The sequence below is a fragment of the Neovison vison genome, chromosome 3 (assembly GCF_020171115.1).
Source record: "Neovison vison isolate M4711 chromosome 3, ASM_NN_V1, whole genome shotgun sequence".
In the NCBI taxonomy this organism is placed as follows: Eukaryota; Metazoa; Chordata; class Mammalia; order Carnivora; family Mustelidae; genus Neogale; species Neogale vison.
Genome location: NC_058093.1, coordinates 21,277,986 through 21,301,353, shown reverse-complemented (window position 1 = coordinate 21,301,353; position 23,368 = coordinate 21,277,986). Strand labels below are relative to the sequence as shown.

The 23,368-nt window shown below is 36.1% G+C and overlaps 1 protein-coding gene and 1 long non-coding RNA gene across 4 annotated transcripts in view; one reads left to right on the top strand and one right to left on the bottom strand.

Moving 5' to 3' along the window:
* Positions 1-23,368, bottom strand: part of LOC122902264 — a 107,396-nt gene that overhangs the window by 34,341 nt on the left and 49,687 nt on the right. For all 3 annotated transcript variants that reach the window (XR_006383786.1, XR_006383787.1, XR_006383788.1), the window contains exons 3-5: positions 20,733-20,874; positions 2,977-3,031; positions 1,218-1,330 (exon numbers count right to left, since the gene is read on the bottom strand). This is a non-coding gene — a long non-coding RNA (uncharacterized LOC122902264). The remainder of the gene's footprint in view (positions 1-1,217; positions 1,331-2,976; positions 3,032-20,732; positions 20,875-23,368) is intronic.
* MYL1 (myosin light chain 1) lies at positions 715-23,028 on the top strand. Its single transcript, XM_044241517.1, has 6 exons — positions 715-828; positions 13,230-13,257; positions 17,378-17,521; positions 19,608-19,781; positions 20,238-20,315; positions 23,000-23,028. Exons 1-6 carry the CDS (start codon positions 715-717, stop codon positions 23,026-23,028), a joined length of 567 nt encoding a protein of 188 aa, XP_044097452.1.

Below are 23,368 nucleotides of genomic sequence, written 5' to 3'. Positions count from 1 at the left end.
AGAGAGAGAGAGGCAGAATTTGTGCTCCCTAGAAGGGAAAGCACTTTACTATTTGATGGGCTTTCCTTATACGTCTGCTTTTTATTTTTAAACACCACCACCACCTCTTTGCTGACCAACAACTTCTTGCAAATTATGGCAAGGGAGGGGGCAGAGCATGAGCAAAGGAGCTGAGTGAAAGTTGGTGATACTCCCTGCCAAAATTCCAAGTTGAAATCAAATCCTTCAGTCAAGTTTCTTAGGCATGAAAAAAAGAAAAAAGATTTACAACTTCAGCAGAACTGTAATTCTCCCAAGAAAAAGTATCAGTCAATCTACTTGACTGTCACCAAAGGATCTGAACCTGACTTTGTCATACTTCTTTCTCCTTTATATATGGAGGTGGGCGGGGGGAAAAAGGCAAGAGGAGTTTAAAAAAAATTGATGAAGCCCTGACCCTTTAGATTCCATTTATAGTCTGAGCCCGAATGCCATCCCCCTCGACTAGCGAACTGTCCAATCCAGCTGCATGTGTCTAGATTCTATTAGGCACTAAGTGAAATATATATGCATGCCCTTATACCATTTAACACTCTGGGTCCACCTTCAAAACACTGGGCTGTGGATCAACTGAAGCACCACTCCTCTTCCAAGAATCATTTTGACAGGTTCTTTTGGAGGTGCTCCTTTTCCTTTTTTTTTTTTTTTTTTTTTTAACCCATCGTTTTAAACAAAATGGCACCAAAGAAGGACGTGAAGAAACCTGCTGCTGCAGCCGCCCCAGCCCCTGCCCCGGCACCTGCCCCAGCCAAACCCAAAGAAGAAAAAATTGACCTCTCTGCCATTAAGGTAACTAAAGGGGTGAACAGTTTGGTCACTGAAACATCTTTCAACAGTCCAAAACTCTAGGAACTCGCAAAGGGGTATGTTTTTCACCGAGAGAGACAGCTTTACTACATGGGCTGGTAGATTGGAGGAGAAAAGAATCCTGATTAGAAAATAAACTCCAGCGTATAACTTCAGTTAAATCCCTATGAATATGATATTGTCTACAGAACCTGTATTTGCTCTCATTTTTTGTTCTCTGGTTTTGTGGTTTTTTTTTTTCCCTAAATGGTCAGAGTGCAATTTAAGGATAGTAAGTGCAAAGGTGTTTTACCAATACTTAAACCGGCGTTTTGTTTTGTTTCATTTTGTTTTGTTTGAAATAAAATCTCTGTGGAAACTAGATCCCTTACCTTAATACTGCATCAAAAGGACATTTTTCACCCCTGCTTGTTTCCAAAAGTTTAAAAACAGCTGATGACCCAGTTGTCCTGGCTGCATTTATTGGACAGCTGCTATATTTCTTCTGAAAAAGAGAAGATTTTTGCAATTCAAGTTAATTCCCCCTTCAGCTTCGCTTAATAAAATTTGATACAACACTAAATTAGATCTCAGTGCAGACAATTACGCACTCAGGTGTTTCAGTGACTATAACTGTCATCTTGTTTATTTATATACAGTATTTAATTCAGAATGTGTGAGTTGCTTCTAAATGAAACTAACCCCCCAAATACTATAAAACTTGGCTATATGGCTTTTAGCTTATGTCTCTGAGCTCTTGTATACTGATCTTTAACTAAGGAGAATGTGATTGATTTTTGCATCCACACTTTGCTGTGATCGAAGTTCTCAAATGCCAAAAGATGATCTACTTTTGGGAAAATGACACAGTAGATGTGCCTGTTACCCCTCAGTGTTGTGATCTCTCAAATGTGCACCTTCTCATTCACTGGGGCTGGACTGGTAGATGACAGTTTGAAAATCTTTATCTAATGAATTCTGCCTTACATGGAAACTAATGGGCGAAAGGACCTATTAGGTGATCTCTCGAAAGTCAAACGTTCTGTACATAATAAATCTAAATTTTGCTAACTTAATACTATTTAATTGTAAAACCAAAGCTCACCTATAAACAAATGTTTCATTGAGTATTTTAGTATAATCATGGATTTTTAAAAAGACTTCTGACCTAAATATTGACTTGGATCACACTTAGATGTATTTCATGACATTAAATAAATACATTCATAATTTTTATAACATTCTAGTTAAGCATGAAATTTTATGTTCCAAAGTGGGAGTGGATTATCAAATATTTTATCTTGAGTTTGTAGGTACCTACAGTCACATTTGAAAAAAGTTGGTCAGAGAATCTAATATTGGGTTAGGAACTATTCCTAATGAATATCCACTTAGGAGGAGAAATGTATGTCAGATCTTCTAATAAATGGTTTTCTACATAAAAGGCTGCATATAATTCATTAAGAGGAAACCAAATTTTTCATCTCCAGCAATTCTAGTTAATGTATCTTTATAGATGCACACTGACTACATTATACAGTGAACGTGATTACGGCCATGACAATAATTCCAATCATCTGTATTATTTGACTCTCCACTCTATCCTAAGATTAGATACATGAATCAGCGTCAAAGCTGTTCCTCTGTATTTATTGTGATTTATAAGACAATATTACCTCTTTGCATCTAGGATTACAAGCATCTGTAATGGGAGAAAAATGTGCCTTCTTAAGAAGAAAAAGAAATTTCCCACTAATGAATATAGGCATTAACTTTCTTCCCTGAAGAAATACTAAATACTATATATATATTTAGTTTGGCATAAGAAGTCTCCAAGAAAAGACAAAATATCACTTTTTTAAATACAGAAATTAAACTGATTAGTTGTTCACAGTCAGCAGAGATGCTCTTTTAGAACTTGAAAAATGGGTTTATCCTTTAATCTGTATGCTGAATGAGTTCCAGCATGGCTAATGTAGCTAGCACAACTACACAAAAGAAGAAAACACTCTTAGAATGTCTCTGTAGTGATGAGACCAGTTCATTACAGAATGAGAGATGGGATGGATCCTGATAAGGATGCAAAGTAAAAGGAGCAATTAAATGAATATAGAAGAAACAGGAGGATTTTAACCTTTATGGTTCACTCACATGGTTCACCTAATATGGTTCACTCATATGGTTCATATTCACTCATATGGTTCACCTAATAGAGAGAAAACGAAAAGAACAAGATTGAAGCTAACATATATTTGTAAAGGAATTTAAATGCCTTCAATGATTTGTATTCATCAATATGAACTCAGGGCACATTTATAGGTATTATAACCAAAGAATGTGGTACAACTTGAGAACCATATAAAATTTAATTTCATCCCAGTAGGTAACAAGGCTAATTAAAATGTACATTAAAACATTTCATATTATGATGCTTTTAATCACTTAATGATGTTTCTAGATATATTACCTCATATAAGATATAAACTTTTTTCAAGCAGAGAAAATGAATTCTAAAGAAATTAATAGAGCTGTTATATGTGTTCATTAACTTTCTGAAAACTCGGTAAAGAACAAAATTTAATTGGATTTTAAACTTTCTTTTATAAATCCTATAAGATTAGAAATTCAGCTGTCCTTTAGACTTTGAGTAATGCTGAAGTGTAGGGGTGACTATCTTTGCATAGGACTACAATCTCAGGAATAGTAATATTTAATTCTTCAATACTATTAGCTAATATCTGTGTTCTATCATATATACCATGTTTAATAGTCATATATTTAACCATAAACTCTGAACAATCTTTAATATTGTTAATTAGTTTTATAAATTTCTTTAATGTGCTAGTTTGTTGGTTATTTAGAACATTTGTTCAATTGTTCTAACACAAAAACTTTGATATTCATGGAAGGAATGCTTATCTGATGTCCCATGCCCATGGATGTTCTATGAGTATCCTTTCCAAAAACACAAAGACGCTGATATTTGAACATTAGAGTTGCTGTCCTGGGTGGTTCGAAGCACTCTTCACTTTCAGAGAGCTGACACTTTCAACCATTATGCCCAGGATAAAGAACAATGCCCGACAAAATCGCCAGTGTAGGAATTAAAATCCACCATGAGTTTAGTTGCAGATGCAAACACAAGAATTAACACCTGCTGCCCAACACTTCAGCCAAGTGTTGAAATAATGAAAGAAAATAAGTAACGAGATGGCTGTGTGCCTAGTTTTTAAAAGATCTTCAATGTGTAAGTAAATGTTTTGCATGATGCATGTCTTAGGTGATATGTCAGGATTGCTATGAAGTGATGAGATTTGGAATCGTGTCTTTTCTTATGGTGCTTAAGTTCTAATTCTTGCTGTATTCCCTGTAATTCAATCAGGTCATCTCTGACTAGATACTGCAGGCGATATTACAAAAAGTGGTAAAGGTACAGAATGCATTGACAGAAACTTGTCCAATAACAAATCTCAACAATTTACCATACAGTTGGGGAGATTTAAACTTTCAGTATACTGGGTAATGTGGAAATAGAGCATTCCCACTAAATATATATGTTTACTGATGGATATTCAGTGGAGGCAAATATTCTGTATATATTGCAATACCTGACTTGTTCTGGTCCAGGTATAGGGTTGACTGTGTTAATCTACAAATTCTTTTTTCTTGGCTCTAACAAGGTTAATACAAACCCAGTCCCACTTTGAAGAATTCTTGGGAAAATCAAGTGAGGTCATGGTCCATGAAAGTCTTTGAAAATTATAAAGTTATTTGTAATATAATAATAAATATTCACTGAGAATTAACTCAGCCTTATTACTTTATTTAATCCTTAAAACATTATATTGAGGGGTACCTGGGTGGCCCAGTGGGTTAAGCCTCTGCCTTTGGCTCAGGTCATGATCCCAGGGTCCTGGGATCCAGCCCAGGACCATCAGGCTCTCTGCTCAGCGGGGAGCCTGCTTCCTCCCGCCCCTCTGCCTGCCTCTCTGCCTTCTTGTGATCTCTCTGTGTCAAATTAATAAATAAAATCTTTTTTTAAAAAGCCAAACAAACATTATATTGAGGTTGTTTTTAGCCTCATTTTGCAAAAAAAGAAACTGAGCCTAATGAATTTCAGTAATAACTAGTAGGTGATGGAGCTAGGATTTAACCTCTCAGGCCAAATCCAGAGTCAACTGTAGTAATCATATCCTAAACCACCTCCTGTTTATGAAGAAAAAGTTACTATTAAGAATGCGTGAAGAAAGGGTGCTTGGGTGGCTCGGTTGGTTGAGTGACTGACTTTCGATTTCAGGTCAAGTTATGATCTCGGGATTCTGGGATTGAGCCCCCCAAAAGGCTCCACACTCTGCAGGGAGTCTGCTTGAGGACTCTCTCCCTCTCCCTCTGCCTATCCTCCCACTTGCATTCTTTCTCTCTCTCTCTCTCTCTCCAATAAATAAATAAATAAATCTTTTAAAAAGGTGTGTGAAGTAGGGGTGCCTGGACAACCCAGTTGATTAAGTGTCCAACTCCTGATTTCATCTCAGGTCATTATTTCAGGGTTGTGAGATCAAGCCCCATGTCATGTTCCATGCTGGGCATGAAGCCTGCTTGGGATTCTCTCTCTTTCCCTTAGTTAAAAAAAACAAAAACAAAACAAAACAAAAAACCCTAATGTGTAAAGAAGGCCTTTTTTATTCAGAAGGGTGTGAGGTAGAGTGGATCTCGCATCACCCTGCACCACCCTGTGTAGCCAGTGGAGGGAGTGACAGGCACATGTCAGAGCAAGTTCACCTAGACTTTGACCTTGGCAGTCCACTACTCTTCCGTTTTCCACAACTCTCCCCTGCCTTTGCACATGTTGCTGACAGGTTGAGTGTTCTCTTTTACAGCTAGAAGGTGGGAAGATTAGGAACCCAGAAAGACTCCTAGTCACTTTGCTCCAGCTTCCTATAAAAGGTTGAACATGGAGCATGGATATTTAAAAAAAAAAAAAAGGTTGTTATGAGAGTAGATTAGTTAGTAGTTGCCAGGGATGGAGTTGGGGGTGGGGGAAATGAGTGAAGGTGGTCAGAGGGTACAAACTTCCAGTTATAAGATGAATAGGTTCTGGAACCTAATATACAACATAGTGGGTATAGTTAACAATACCATATCATATACTTTAAAGTTGCTAAGAGAGTAGATCTTTAAAGTTCTCACCACATAACACACACACAATTTTTTTTAATTTTAAAAAAAATGTGACATGATGAATATATCAACTATCTTTATTGTGGTGATCATTTCACAATATCAAAATCATCAGATATCAAATCACGTTGTGCACCTTAAATTTACTGTTATGTCAATTATATCTCAATACAGCTGGAGAAAATAAACTATACCAAAGTATTTTTAAATGATCTTAAATGTAATGAAACAGACTGAATTTTTAAAATAATTTTCATTTTTTAAATAAAATATAATCATACCAAAACTGGATCTCTAAATTTTGCCATCAGGCTAATATTTTAACAAAGGTTAAAGGTTAAAGGGATCTTTGGTTAAAGGGATCAAAGGTTAAAGGTATGGGATCTCTATTTTGCTTACAGATAGATAGCATGATTGAAACTGGGAAGAAATATCAACCATATGTTATTTAGAGTGATATGTAGGAACATAATGCCACATGTATAACAATTAAATCTTAACCTTAACTAGCTAGAGGAAAAGAAGTAGAAAAATAATACATATTGTCAATTTCTGATTAGAAAGAATGGGCGAAAGCATTTATAAGTTGTGTCTAAGTTTTCTTTATGTAATTTTAAGAGTTTGTCTTTTTTGAGGCACCTGGGTGGCTCAATCAGTTAAGCGTCCAACTCTTGATCTCAATTTAGGTCTTGATCTCAAGGTCTTGAGCTCAAGCCCTGCACTGGGGATTGTGCAGGGGGGTTGTGCACTGGGGGTTCTAAGCTGGATGTGTAGCTTACTTTAAAAAAAAAGAATTTGTCTTTTATACCCTGGCCTTTCAATAATATGAATTAATTTTTACTATAACTATAATGTGACAAATTGCAGTATCAATCCATTTGCATTGTGAATATGACCTCAGGAGCAAATAAAAAAAATTATTTGAGACTACCACTAGTATCAAGTTTCCACTTTCAAATATCTATGATGTACAAGAAGAGAACAGGTGGAATGGAGTGGGAAAATGCTAAAGGACATTCTGTAACTCTCTAAAATTATATTTTGAATTACATGTAACTGGATAATGTCTTTGCAAAGTAAAATGCAGTTTGGAAAGGAACAGATATGCTCGCCAATTAATAGTGAATAGCCCTTTTAATTTTAAAGATAATGAAATCTTTGCAAGACAAGGAGACCACAAATTGACAGTGCCAAATTTAGACTCTTGACATTTTAATGTTGCAAATGAACCCCCTGGCAAGTTGTCTTTAGAAGTCATTCCATAATTACCCAGCATTAAGCACCATCTGACTCATGGAAATTATGGAAAGGATTATATTTAGTCTGCTGATCCTACACTTCTGCTTCTCCTCATACTGAAATACTTTTTGTATGAAAATAAGATCTGCTACAGTTTGTTTCTACATCAACTTCTACAGTTTGTTTCTCACTCCAAATCAGAATTTGGAGGGCAAAAATTGCAATATACAAGTAGTAGAGGCTTTAATTATACTAGTTAAAAATTTAAATTATATGGATGATAAATCTTTGCTTTTCTGGTCATAAGTTAATGATAGTGAGTCGAAGCCAGAGGGCAAAAATATACACTAAAGATAAAACCACATCTTATTCAACTTTATATTCCTCCTTCCACTGGGGCAAGTGAAGTCTTTGTATCTAATAAGTGCTCAATGGTACATTGTCTCTTGTTTATAAAACATCTGACTCACTTGAATAAAGTGTTATGAAATTATATTTTAACTCCTTCTTATCTAAATTGCTTCAAAATAATGAAAAATCTGAAGATGTATAGACTTGGGTCACATTTTAAAAATTTTATTAAAATTCACTTGGGCTTCACCTTAATTCTTGTAGGTGTGAATTGTGTTATTTTAATAATTCAGCCTTGGTCCAATGGGACCGAATTCAGTTGACTTGTCCACACTTTCTGAGCACAGAATTACTCACTTCCCCTTTCTGTTCAGATCAATGTATCCAATACAGCCATCTATTCTCTCTTATAATAGTCAGGCTGAGGTGGTATTGTATTCTTAATTTCTTGTTTTTCTTAATTTCTCCTTTTTATATCATATTATAGTCACGAGCCTAAGTATATCCTTCGTTAAGGTAAGAAACAGATATGCAATGGAAAATATGTATCTCCTTTAAACTAAGTGAGTTATTCTGAGGCACAGAACTCTTTATTTCCAAAACAGTATTTCTGCTGGCCTTTTATGGTGAGTCCTGGTAATTCTGGGATTAGAGTGAAAATTAATAATCTAAATTTTCTTTAGGATCAAAGGCCTCTCTTCCTGGTATTAAATTAGAGAACATGCCTCCATGTTTTCTTATATGAATACTAGCCCTGGTGAGATTAACTTCTTTAACTTAGCCTTACCAGTCATTAGCCTCATTCTGTCTTGCAGGCAAGATGAAGTCGTTTAAAGACTACAGGCTGTGTCCCTTCCTCGGGCATTTTCACTCAGTATTCAATGTCTCAGATCTCCTAGATGCTAAAGCTTAACCTACAGCAATTTCAGAGCCTATTTGATTAAATTAATTTTAATATTTTCCCTATAAATTAATTCCTTCCATATACCAGAAGCTTTATCTTGTTTTTCACCAGTTAACCGGACATCATGATTACTAATAGAAAAACACTTCTCAAAGTGAGGAAAGATCTGTAAACATTGCAATAAAAAATCCTTTTCAGTACCACCAATAAACTACTATTTACCTAAATCCAATACCAAAGAGCACATGAGTCACAAACATGTGAAATGTAGTTATTATACTAACAGTCTAATATAGGTATCAAGCTAAATGGAAAACCCCACGAAAAAGCAAATCAAGTATTGGCAAATTAGAATTTCTGATCATAAACTTCATATAAGATGTAAGGAAATATATATTACTTTATATAAAAGTAATAAAGGCACATATATCAATAATTCAAAATAAGCAATCGGTGTGCCTAGTATGTGCTTGGCTGTTCTAGGTGCTGGACGTGTAGCACTGGGGGAGATTATATGCACCTTCTGCAGAAGCTCTCTGAAGGAGATAAAGAAGTCTCTTCCCTCGAGGAACATATATAATATTCTAGAGGAGAGCTCATGTTTGAAGGAGGAAGTTACTATACATGCATTCTAATGATTTTAATTTATTGCAAATCTGCTGAACTAATATAAGTAAGGAATTTTTTAGCTCTATGGGGAATAAAATATAAGAATAAGGCAGGGACAACACTCTAGATGGCAGGAACATATTGGGGTGGGCCCATGTCCAATTTGCATCACGGACAAAGGTAAATGGCTTTCAGTAATAGCCTGGCTTTCCAGAAGTTTACAACCAGGAAGGTTAAACATCCTTCAGCTGGAAGAAAAGAGCTGAGTAAATAGAGAGAAAAAGTTCTTTCAAGAGGAGAAGATTTTACCAGGACTTTGGATAGTTAATTTCTAAGAAACAGAAATGAGAGGAGAGCATTCCAGATAGAAGAGCCTTGAGTCTAATTTTTAAAACTAAATGATGGCAAAGCAAACTGAGTCCAAAATCAGCTGACATTTTGTATTTATATCATGTCTTGTTCAAAGAGCTGATGACTTCATCACTACAACACCAAGAAAGGGATGCAAGAGAAACTTTTCATCATTTGTGAGCGTACCAGAGATAAAGTAACATTTCCCATTTATTCTTTGAGCACAGCATTCATGTCTTTTATTTAAAACTATAGTTTATTCTCTAGGATGGACTACACTATAGCCTTTTGTACTGTTGTCAATAACTTGCTTACATGTTTACTTTGATTTTCAATAGGTACAAAAAAATCTAAACTCTGATCTTCTCTGTGGTAAAGAAATACAGAGAAAGTAGAGTGAAATAATATGACAACTGCTTGCCACTTCTATTTTAATAATAGCATACCTTTACATCATATCCAGGTGGTTAGGAATAGCTTATTTATAGCATAAATACAACTTTTTAAAAATGACTTTCTAGTTTACTCCACAGATTTTATACAAATTGTCCATATTTACACAAATTCGAGGACACACTTTTCTACTCAAAAAAAAAAAAAAGAAACAAAGAAAAGGAAATGAGCATTATGTAGGGCAAATTATAGGCATTCTGTAGGGCAACTTTGATGGATTTATTTTGTATCATTTGTAGTTATTAATTCTACTAAAGATCTGTATTAGTTCTCAATATTAATCATAGGGCAATTCAAATCTAATGACACAATACATAAATGTAACTACAAGTCTAAAAAGAACACAAAGAAACATGGTCTGCTCTGATGCCTTGAATTTGAGAATCAAAAATCGTGAGACTCCAGGATTGATGGAGGGAGGTGGGCAGGGGATGGGCTAAATGGGTGATGGGCATTAAGGAGGGTATGAGCTCTAGGAATTACACGTAAGTGATGAATCACTAAATTCTACACATGAAACCAATTTTAGCATATATGCTAACTAACCTGAATTTAAACAAAAACTTGAAGGAAAAAAATCATTAGACAATTATATGTATAGTTATACAATTATCAAAGGTGACAAATTTCTTCTTTTGTTCTTCCCTTCCATTCCTCCTAATAACTTAAAGCACTTACATTTTTCTATTAACTTCCATTTCTCATAAACTCTCAAAATGTCTTTTTATGAAAATATATTTTCCTGGGCAGTAATATTTTTTAAGTTATGTTTTTAATCCTCATTTTGACCCAATGAGATTTTTTTCACTACTTGTAAACTTTGGACAAAAAGTAATATGAAAAAAAAAAAAAAGAAAGAGATATGCATTTCAATATTGATTTCTTCCTAAATGGCTTGAGGGAAAGCTGCAAAGCATTCTTCTGCCCAGCAGGGAGAGACTTCATGCTTGTGGTGACCATTCCTTTAAAAAAATTGCTGAGGGCGCCTGGGTGGCTCAGTTGGTTGAGCAACTGCCTTCGGCTCAGCTCATGATCCTGGAGTCCCAGGATTGAGTCCCACATCAGGCCCCCTGCTCAGTGGGGGTCTGCTTCTCCCTCTGACCCTCTCCCCTCTCATACTCGCTCTCTGTCATTCTCTCTCTCAAATAAATAAATAAAACCTTTAAAAATAAAAAATAAAATAATTGTTGAGATAGCACTTAAATCAAAATTTATCTTCAACATTCTTTATACTTATAACCTGCTTTAGTTATGAAGAACACTAATAAACATGTTGTCTGAACATTAGTGGACATGCTAGGACTGATCTTCCTAGAACCACTTTTCACAGTACCATTCTAGGAAGAGAGTTGCCTCCAATTTTCAAATAAGCAGCCATGAAAACCCCTTACCAGCTAATTCCTTAGACATCTTTAAAATCCTCAAGTATAAGTTGACGTTTGACAGCCGCTGCTTTGGGTCTTTCTGGAGACCAAGGGTGGAGGAAAATACCCACCCCTCACGTAAAGAAAGCTAAAGGAGAATGGCGAAAATGGAGTCCTAAACCACCACTGGCTTAGATACACTCCCAATGCCTCAGAACACAACTTCCAAAAGAGTGGTCTTTAATGAGAGCCTTCAAGAACAGACCACATTTTCACATGGATAAACCCTAAGAAATACAAAGAATATGCATGGCCTTTTCAAGTCTTCTGCACTTGACCACAAGGGACAGAGCTCCAGAGGATGTGCCTTCTGTAGTCATTGCCATCTGAAACCCCAAACCAGTCCCGTCCCAAAAATTCCATTAAATACCAAAACTTGCTGACTTGTGGTCTGCAAAGTCCATAATTCACCAAAAGAAGGGGTCAGCCTGAGTGTGAGGGAAATTCTTAGCTCCTCTGCCACTGAACAAGGAAGAAGCTTCTTAAAAGAAGAGGCTCCAAGAGACCATCTCAGGGATGAAGACCATAAAAGTACTGACAGGTTTCGGTCTCATTATGGCTGTCCACTCCCAGGTTCTGGTTGCCTAAAAATAGCCCTCGGGGTGCAGAGCCCTCCTTCCTTTTGCCCTAAGAAAGCTAAAGAACTCTCCAAGAGGAGTGGCCGCTTGTCTCTGAAACCTGATGCTAGCTCTGAGGTCACACCTTCGCCAGCAATAAAGGCAGCCTCAGCAAAGGCGTCCCCAGTCAGGGACTGGAGCGGCCCTCAACTCACTCTTCAGCTTCGCCGCTGTTCCGCAGCCCAGAGGCTCGGCCATGGTGGGTCCTAGGAGAAAACGGTTTGTCCGTTAGAGGAGGATATAATCGTGCATATGATCTTACTGAGTAGAAAGGCAGTCAAGGAACAGAATTGAGGAGAGAACATATTCGGTATTATAAGTCTATAGAATCTGCGTTTGGGTTTTTTGTTGTTGGTTTTTTTTTTTTTTTTTTGAGGTGGGGTGAGGATAGAAGACATTAATTCGAGCTGTAATGCTAACTGAAAATAATACACCTTACTCTCCAAAGCAGTACTTTATGCTTCATTAACTTTTGCTATATCATGTAAGGTTTATTATATCTAGTTAGGGGGTGAGGGGAGGAGTGGGAAGTGGAAACTCCTAGTATAGCAAAATAGTATACCTTTAAAAACAGTCTGATGAAGGTAGCTAAAATTAAGTAACCTACTTCAGACACTTCAAGCAAAAACCTACTAGTTAAATAGAAGAAAGACATAAGGAAATCTTTTTAATGCAATATATCTGTGTTTCTGAATGCAGGGTATCTGTATTAGACATATCTTAAATACATCACAGGCTACTATATTATTCCAGGAAGTTATCTGACTTAGCATTTGTTGAATCATTGATTCATTGATTAAGTTACAGAGAGATGTTCCCTAACTATCTTTTGCAATAGTATTTTTCCTAGATTTGAAAGTATCCTAAGGCAACCTTCTTATTCTATGACACCTACATGTCTTCCTAAAACTCTCAGAACAGAGAGCACTCATTCTTCTGTCAATGCATTCGAAAGAGTACTAGTTGTTTCTTTCTTTCTCCCTCTCTCTCGCCACTGCAGTCCTTCAGTGCTGACCAGATTGCTGGTAAGTGAATTGAGCTTCTCTACTCCACATGCAGGCAGAACACTGCCTAGTTTCTGAAATACCCCTTATTTCTAAGGCATGTTACTGCGTGGCTCAACCTGTTAGTGTCTAAGCTATGCCTGAAGTCTGAAAAGTCGGCTTACTTTTGGAGCTTACTTTGAAGATTACTCAGGGAATGAGCCTGGATACACTTAAAAACCAGGACATTTTTGTTTGGTTAAAATATTCTTTGTGGTTAATTTCTTTCTAACAGATCGAGTTCTCTAAGGAACAGCAGGATGGTAAGTTTAAAAGATACAGTTGTTAATATGTGCACACTCATAAAGATGGCATGTGAGAAAACTGACTCCTTTGGGATGAGATTAGCTCTTCTTAATTATCCCCACTGGTGTTGCCACTCTAAATATAAATGCTCTCGATCATTCTAAGTTTTCTCAATGTGAACCCCTTGCTTATAATCAGTAATCAAAGGTTTAAGCCAAAAAAAGACAGATACCATAAATTAGGTCCTTGAGTTCACTGATTTCTAAATAAAACTATTTTGATACAGTAGCCAATACCATATATATTACCCCCAAAAATGTTGTAGGTTATGAATGGCTAATCTGTTCATCAAATCCCTAAAGAAAGACTTGGCAGGTCTGAATTGTTCAATTTAGAAAATAATATTCATTGTGAAACTGCCCAATTACCAAACCTACGAAATTTCATGGGCATGATAGTGAGTTGAGAGAAGCAGATGAAGTGGATAAAAATAAAAATGAATTCAGAAACAAAGAAAGAGGAGTAGGTTATCATAAAGCTGCAAGGAACATTGGACATCTCCTGGTCCATCTTCAAAGATCAAGACAGGCTCTCGAAGAGCTGATAAGCTGATAAGCTAATACCCAAAGTATTAGTAACAGGATTGGCATCTGGTATAAGTTTAAACTAACGAGAAATTTCATAAAAACAGTAACTAGCTGGAAGACCTCAAACTCTTAAGATTCAAGAGAATCTGAGTGGTTTCCCTAACACTTTCACTTTTTTCTCCTTCAGGCCTTTGGATCCAAGAGATCCCGTGCCCCACAGGATGTGTTAATTCTCTAGAAGTGTAGGGGAGAATGTTTTGTTGAGCCAAAGTGGCCCAAATTTGAAGAAATGGAAACAAAAATACATCTCTAGAAGGGAGGGGGAGAAAAAATTTAGTTAAATGATAGCATCTAAATTAGGATATTAGTCATAAAAATTACTATGTATATATATATATGTTGTGAGATATATAAAAATTATAAATATAGGTGTTTGATAAGTATGTATAGAAATACTCAGTTCTCTACCTAAAAAAATTCCACATTTTCAGTTTGTTTCAATGTCTAGAATATTCATGTTTGGACATCAATTAAGGAAAAAAAGGATATTTGCTGTAGTAGAGACATTTATCTACATCATAGGTGATAGTCTCATGTCAAGAGATTAGGTGATTTGATGGCTCAGAACTCAAGAGCATTTGAAATTATACTACAAAGGGCTATTTTTTTTAATTGAAACCAGTGGTAATTTTAGTATAGTTTGTTTGACTCTTAATGCATTTTTTTTAAGATTTTATTTATTTATTTGACAGATAGAGATCACAAGTAGGCAGAGAGGCAGGCAGAGAGAGAGGAGGAAGCAGGCTCCCTGCTGAGCAGAGAGCCCGATGCGGGGCTCGATCCCAGGACCCTGGGATCATGACCTGAGCCGAAGGCAGAGGCTTTAACCCACTGAGCCGCCCAGGTGCCCCAACTCTTAATGCATTTTTAACTAGTAATGCTGCTACATTATCAGCTACTGCAACCCAGTCCTCTTAAATATCTCAATTATAGTGCCATTTTGACTATGAAACTATGGTGGGACAAAGCAACAGAAGACTTAAAAACCCTTGTAGGGACAGAAGGACTTACCATTGACCATTAAACCTATAACTACATATATGAACTAATTTTTAGGTAGAGAGGTTCAGGAAATGTTGGTGTGGTAGACTGGTTTTCTCTTGTGCCAGGAAAACAAATAGAAGCATTTAAAATGTATATGTAAACACAATGCTTTTAGAAATGAATGAAAATTTCCTGTTTCCTTCCTTGTTCAGTCCTTAAAGAGTTTCACTCATGGCTGCTCTATTTGAAAGTATCATGTCCCAAGTATCGATGTCCCAAGGAAAGGGGAAAAAAAAGAGAAAATTATCCCATTCTAAAGGTTTATGTCCTGTGCTGTCCCGTAGAGTTGCCACTTGGCCACATGTGGTCATTTAAACTTAAATTTTTGTTAATTAGAAATAAATACATTTAAGAATCTATTTTCTCCGTTGTGCTGGTCATATTTTAGTGCTCAGGAGCCACAGGTGTTTTTTGGGAAACCCAGATCTAGAACATTTTGATTGTCATAAAAAGATCTAGAACAGTGTTGGTCTAGCTAGGGACTCTCAGGCTTTTTTTTTTTTTTTTTGTAAAAGGTCTACTTGTCAAATGGTAGACTTTATTGGGAGTACAGTCTCTGTGAAAACAACTCAATTCCATAAAAACAGCCATAAACAATACATAAGAGAATGGGATGTTTTCCAACCAAACTTTATTTTACAAAAGCAGGTGACCAGCCCCTAGGTAGTAGTTTGCTAATCCATTATTCTAAACTCTTCAAGAGAATAAATCTTAAAAATCTGAGGTAGGAAGAGCAATTATCTTTCTGTCCTAGCTGTTTAAATCAATGAAGGGTTAATGTCAGAGAGATTCTGTTACAGCCCATAAAATCCTATTTCTATATCTGCATCTGACCAGGGTAATAGTGAGCCTGCTGAGCAATCTGCATGGAAGCCTGGAGCCAGTAACAAGAATAGTTCAGTTTCACATGTCCCTTAGAAAGACGAAAAATAATATTTGAGTAATGACCCCACCGTGACTTCAGCATGCTTTTTAGTTTAGGGGGATGATCTTTTATAGTCAAATTGCATAGAATCTGAAGGGGAAATTTTAGCAAACAATGACGAAACAATCTATAGTTGATTGTGAATATAATGTCTGTGCAACCTCAGATCAAGGAATGGACGGATGCTAAAACAGGGTACTTTGCTGAGAAATCTACCTAGATGGATCTTTGGATCTGAGGCCACTAATGGCCTAAATACATTGCTTTCAGGTCTACCAGTTCCTTCACAAATGGTTTTTTGAGTGTTGCTGGGATTAACTCCAACAGTACTTGCCATCAGTACTTTTGGGTTCCCCAGAAAACTGAATTATATTAAGTTAGGAATTCCAGTTGAAATGTCATTTCTGGACCCTTAATCCATGGTAATATCCTTTTCTGTGTCTTTGGTATACACATCTTAATTCTTGGTTAACATAATTATGAAAGGCCAAAATTGTTCCATCAACAGAGAAGGACAGAATTTAGGGAAAGTTAGCATTAGAGTAATTGTGATAAAAATAGACAACAGTAAAAATATGTGCTTACATGTACACACATATAAGTACTATGAGACCTAGAAAAATCTGAATGAAATTCGTGGAGTCTATCGATGTGAACATTCTGGTAGTGATAGTACACTACAACTTTGCAAAATGTTACTACTGGGGGAAACTAGACAGTATTTAAGAGATCTCTGCATTTTTTCTTAAAATAGCATGTGAATTTATAATTGTCTGCACAAAATTTTAATTAAAAAATATATGATTAAATTCTAAAGTTAATATAGCAACGCATTGTCATATGTATTATCTGAAAAAAGAGTAAAGTTTAAAGAGACTATCATCATGATAGATCCAAACAAACATTTCCCCTTCTGAAGTGATTACACCAGGAGCCTATTAAAGTCATACACTGGTTAAATGACACTCTAAAACTTAGAAGTTTGTTTCTCTTTTCTAATTTTTTTTTCCTGAAAAATGAAGTTGCTCCTGAAGATAACTAGCAAGGGGAGAGTCTAGGAAATTTGTATTTTAAGAGGAGGTTTTCCTAAATAATTTGAGAAATCTGCATTAACCTCCTATAACACAACCCTGATTGAACATCTTTCTTTAGATTTTATTAACTTTCTTAATTATGAAGAGTTCCTAAGATTTCTCAAAACCTCAGACTTTCTTAATCCAATTCTGCTTCTAGGCAGATGAAGGAAATATGAATAAATATGACAAGGAGCTTCAATTTCCACATCTGATTAATAATAATATATGATTTGAAGTTGGAAATGGTTTTAAATGGTTTTAAAGCAGTCCCAAAAAGATGGTCAATGGCAGTTTGAGCTAGGAAAAGGCAGAGTCCAAAGATAACTTGAATCATTATAAAAGTTGAAAAACAGAGGAGAATGTGAACTGGATCCTTGATGAAGTTAGGGTAATTTATAGTTCCAAAGGAGAAAAAAAGCATCCTAATGCTTCTTGCTTCTTGCAGAATTCAAGGAGGCCTTCCTCCTGTTTGACAGAACAGGTGAATGTAAGATCACCTTAAGCCAGGTCGGTGATGTCCTTCGAGCTCTGGGCACAAATCCCACCAATGCGGAGGTCAAGAAGGTGCTGGGAAACCCCAGCAATGAAGGTAATGAGATTTTCCAAGTAGGTGGGAAGCAAGCTCATGTACACACATGAGAGAAAGAGAGGGAGAGACAGTGTGTGTGTGAGTGTGTGAGTGTGTGTGTGTGTGTGTGTGAGTATGTGTATGCGCCCATGCACATGTATGTAAGAGAAAGAGAAATTTATTGAGAAATAAGGTCCACAGAAGAGACTTTAATTTGCTCGTGATGGTAAGTGTGTTTCTTGGCTGTCTAGAGTCTCAGTTTTTTCCTCAGAGAATAAGTTAACCTTCCTTTGAAAATTTGTAAGCATGATAAAATTTTGTGCTAATGAAATAATACCTAAAGCTAACATTGTCATCATCATCATCCTACCTATGTTCTTCATTGAAAGATTAATGACTGAAATAAGATCCAAATCTGCACTTTTTTTTCAAACCTTCAAAGTCAAAAACACATTTTGACAAAGATGTTAAATATCGCTAAAACACAACACACTTTGTAAGCAACTCAGTAAATTACAAAGGCACGATAACAAAAGCCATGGAAATAAAATCTCAGTGCTCTCAGGAGGTTGAAAATACCTGCTGACCTGACCCCGTGCTCTGTCTGTGACCATCTTAAAAGTAACTTAGCTCTTTTAATTAAGAATCGACAGGATGCCATGGTAATTAAGAGTATTTTCTATTTCCCAAAAATTACAAGAAGACTTAAAAATCTAAGTCCAAACCTGCATTCAGTACCCCCAAGTAAATCCTGGGACGAAAAGACAGTGAGATATGTAAGTGGTAACACTGGAGCAGTCATTTGCTTGATACAGTAAACCAGTTATTAGTCTTCCAAAAAAAATGTTCTGATTCCAATGGTTCATGGCAAAGTGTAAGCGTTTATTGGAGAATACCACCCTGAACAAAAAGGATGAGACAACACTGAAATTTTTTCAAGTAGATATTTGGGCTGTTTATCTTTGCCATGAGGGAAAAATGAGGGGAAAACAAAAGGCAAATAATCTCATTTTCCCCTTGATAACTGAAAAGACTTCTCCCTCGTTACCAAAATTTGGGGAGAGGAATTTGATTTCAAAGAAACCCACCTCTTAAATCAATCTGCTGGAATTTTTCTCAAACTTCATTTTCTTTAGAGGGAAATGTCCAGGTAAATCACGCAAAAGTTAGCTGTGAGCATGAGATAAAGCAAGAGAGCAACAGCCAGATCTTATTCTGTAGACGCCACTTTCTAACTTACCAAAACATCCATCTTTTTAGAGTTATTAGGTAAATGTTCATTTATTCAGTGTTATATTTGATCTTTTTAATATCATTCCATTTTTATTCTATGAGGAAAGACTACTAAAAGGGAATTTTGGTTTTAGGGCTACTTAACTTTATCCATTCACATCCATCTGGATAGTCTGCTTGATACTTTTGTTGTGAACACAATTTACTTACCATACTGAAGAAAATCTTGCCATCCCCAGACCTCTAAACTGCAAAGAAGTCAGGAAATCACAAGGAATTTGACATGCACACTCCCCTCATTGCCTTCTTGTTAATGTTATTTAAAACTTAAAGAAATTGAAGGCTCTACAAAAGCTCAGGACAAAGGAGGCATAATTTTTAAAGTTAAGTTTTACTGTATTTATATGCTTATGGATTTGTTGTGTCAGTATATATTTTTCATTCCTTCTCTACTATTTATAGAAAATATTAAATTGACAATACTAATAAAAAGTAGCTAACACTTATTCAGCACTCAGTTTGTCCCAGGTATTATAATAAATTTTGCAGGTATGATCTCATTTAGTGCTCACACTAAAACTATGAGGAATCTCTATTTTACAGATGAAAAAGTTGAGGTACAAAAGGATGAAGAAATCTGCCCAAGGTCACATAGTTGTAAATGGTGGGTTGGGGATAAAAGCTTCAGCATGAGGACTCCAGAGCTCACACTATTATCTATTATGAATTTTTTGTCATCAGCAATTTACCAACCGAAATTTAAGCTATATGAAGATATTTTAGATCCTCTGGAATGAACTTTCAAGTTTAATTTGTGATCCAGAAGTGACATTTTATGGTAGCTAATACCTCTCCAAATTGCAATTTCTTCCAGAGATGAATGCCAAGAAAATTGAGTTTGAACAATTTCTGCCCATGATGCAAGCTATTTCCAACAACAAGGACCAGGGCACTTATGAAGACTTTGTTGAGGGTCTGCGTGTCTTTGACAAAGAAGGCAATGGCACAGTCATGGGTGCTGAACTCCGCCATGTTTTAGCCACATTGGGTAAGGGAAATTTATTTCAGTGGACTTAATAGGGCAGAATATATAGGAAAGGGCATGACATAGGGGGATCAAGCTCTAACAAAATAGGTAGGGGGCAAAAGCTACAAGATGAAAAAGAACAGTCCAAAATTAATGACCATTTCCATTGGCCTCAGTGTCAATGAGTTTGTTTTGGGGAAATGGTTAGCTTAAGATACTAAAAATGAATAAGTAAAGTAAAGCATCTTAGTTTTTATAGAATAGAGTTTAGATGACCAGGGATAATATGTATTTAATTTATTCACTTAAAAACAATCCACTGACAATGTACTAAGTACCAGAGGAACAGAATGAGCTTGATTTCTATCCTCCAAGAGCTTATTCATAGCCTCTAGGAACCCCAAACTGATCACTTATGATGGAATTTAGAAAATAGCCTCTGGCCTTTTTTCTGAAAAAAGAGTTTTATTTCCTCAGGTGAAAAAATGAAAGAGGAGGAAGTGGAAGCTCTGATGGCAGGTCAGGAAGACTCCAATGGCTGCATCAACTATGAAGGTAAGATTTCGCATGCTCAGTGCTTATAGCAACTCTCAGCTGATTGTGCTGTTGATAGACTCCTTCTGATCTTGAAAGAACTTCCTTGTCTCTGCCTCTTTTATTGAATATACCCATGTTCTTTTTTTTAATCATCAATTACACAATAACTCTAAGACAATATCCTCTGAGAATCTAACTATATACCTAAGATTTTTATTCCAGCGGGCTTTGACTCTCCTATGCATTGTGATACAGCTTAAAATGTGTTTTCACGTGTATTTTTTCTTGTTAGGTCTTTATAAAATCTCCGTAAAATAGACAGGGTTTGTATCAGAATAAAGTATAATAGAATATTAAAGTTGGAGAGATCTCAAAATCCTTTACAGTAAACAATTATGAAAATGAGGAAATTGAGGGCTAAAGAGGTCTACTTACTGAGTGAAGGCCAAATCATTAATGAAAGGGCTGGTGCTAAAATGTCATTTATCTCCTTGTCTGGTTTTGCTTAAATCAAAGTCATCTCATGGCCGACCATCTATGTCCTGCTACCGAATTACAGCAGGCTCACCGAGAGGGTCTGAAAAACAACACACCCACAAACTAAAGATGCAAAATAAAATTACATGATACAATTTATGAATTTTAAAATTTCCAATAAATTGAGAAACTTATCTATCCTCCCCAAAAGACTAACCTGGCCACTTTTCAACAAAACTATGGTGATAGCTTTGATGTAAATGTAGACTTATGAAGTCTAAGGACTTGGGAAAAAGTAAGAAAAGAAAAGCAGAGAGAGGAGGAGGGAAGAAAAGGAGGGAGGAGGGGAAGAAGAGGAAAACAGCTAAGCACATCTTCACTGATGATCTTTTTTTTTTTTAAAGATTTTATTTATTTGACAGAGAGAAATCACAAGTAGGCAGAGAGGCAGGCAGAGAGAGAGAGGGGAGGAAGCAGGCTCCCCGCGGAGCAGAGACCCAGATGCGGGGCTCAATCCCAGGACTCTGGGATCATGACCCGAGCCGAAGGCAGAGGCTTTAACCCACTGAGCCACCCAGGCGCCCCTTCACTGACAATCTTGTTTAAACTTTACTTTTTCCCATAAATAACATTTTACATTTGGTTATTGCTATAAATACATGACATAAAAGAAGAATCATTCAATAAATATTGTTTGGACAAGTGAAGAGTCATCTAGAAAATAAAATGAGACCTGGATCTCATATCACAATAAATTTCAAACGGTTCAAAAATTTAAATGTAAGAGCTAAAAACATAAAAGCCATGGACAAATTATTTTATAACTTTTGGGTGGGAAGGTGTTTCAAACACTGATAAGAACCCAGAAGGCATTACAAGTTTTGATAAATGCAACCACATAATTTTTTTAAGTTCCATATGGCAAAAGCCACCAGAAGCAAAGTCAAAAGACAAATAGCAAACCATAAAAAAAAGCAATCAGGATCAGCAAAAGCTCATTATCTTAATTAAAAAAAGCTATTGTAGATTAAGAAGTAGACTACAGCCCAATAGGAAAATTAACAAATACATAAACAATTTGCAGAAAAAGAAATAAAAATATCTATAAATATAATATGCTAAACTTCACTGCTATAAAAAAATGCAGATTTCTACATGGAGATACCATTTTTCAAAAAGATAATTGCCAAAGATTAAAAGTTTGACAACACTTTGGGTTGAGGAGAGGGTGTAAAAGCAGGTTATTTCATGCATTCCTGTTGGGAATATCTATCATTAAAATCCCGATATGCCTGGCGCCTGGGAGGCTCAGTGGGTTAAAGCCTCTGCCTTCGGCTCATGTCGTGATCCCAGGATCCTGGGATGGAGCCCCGCATCAGGCTCTCAGCAGAGAGCCTGCTTCCTCCCTCTCTCTCTCCCTCTGCCTGCTTTTCTGCCTACTTGTGATCTGTCTGTCAAAAGAAAATAAAATAAAATCTTAAAATAAATAAATAAACAAACAAACAAATAAATAAATAAATAAAATCCCGGTATGGTGGTATAGTATTAATAATTCTAGCAAATCTACATCATGTAATGTGGTTTTTAGATATGCTTGCACTCAAGTGAGATGAGTGGTTATTCATTATTATAATAACCATGTATTATTCATATATACGTGGTTATTCATTACTGTGTTGGTAAATATTCGAACAATTTAATGTCCACCAATGTAGGATGTATCAAAGAGATATTGGTATACCTACAAAATGAAATTCCCTACAGTGCCCACCCCCCAAAAATGACAGTCTTGTTTACGGTCATTCAGTTAGAAAGCAAATGCAAAAGAGTTTGTAGAGTATGCCACCATTAGGATGAAAAAGAGCTTTAGAAATGGATATTTGTATTTTCTTATACATGCCTATTAGCCTCACCAACTTTGCTGTAAAGAGAAACTAGGTAGATGGGAGACACTGGTGAGGACCATTTCGTTTTTGTTATAAGCCCTTTCATATTCTTAAAAAAAATTTTATCCATGAGAATGTACTACTTCTTCAAAAAATGAAGTTTACAAAGTCAGGGGAAAGGCTATGAACCCAGGATGAAGAATAGTGAACTGTACTGAGCTTAAAACAATAAATGCTCCTGTTACAGCTAAGAAAAATTAAGATTGAACTTACTCCCTAAATCTCTCTTTTATTAAACTTGATGGTCTTTAACTTAAACTGTCTGTATTATGCCCACAGCTTTTGTCAAGCATATCATGTCCAATTAAATGGAGCTTTCAAGGTAAATACCCTTTTGTTTTTTATTATATAAGGCTTTCTCAATATTGTGTTTTTAAAAAATTCAACAGCTTCACTTTATGTGCTGGAAACATAATTAGTACTAGTTTTTAGTTAAAATTTATTTACATTAACCAGAAAATATCAACTCCTTTCAATTCATTTCATCTCCTGAAATTGGTTATTTGGAAATAGAGTATTTGGGGGGCACCTGGGTGGCTCAGTTGGTTAAGTGTATCCTTCGACTCGGGTCATGACACTGGGGTCCTGGGACCGATCCCCACGTCAGGTTGCCTGCTCAACAAGGAGACTGCTATTATTGTTTGCTCT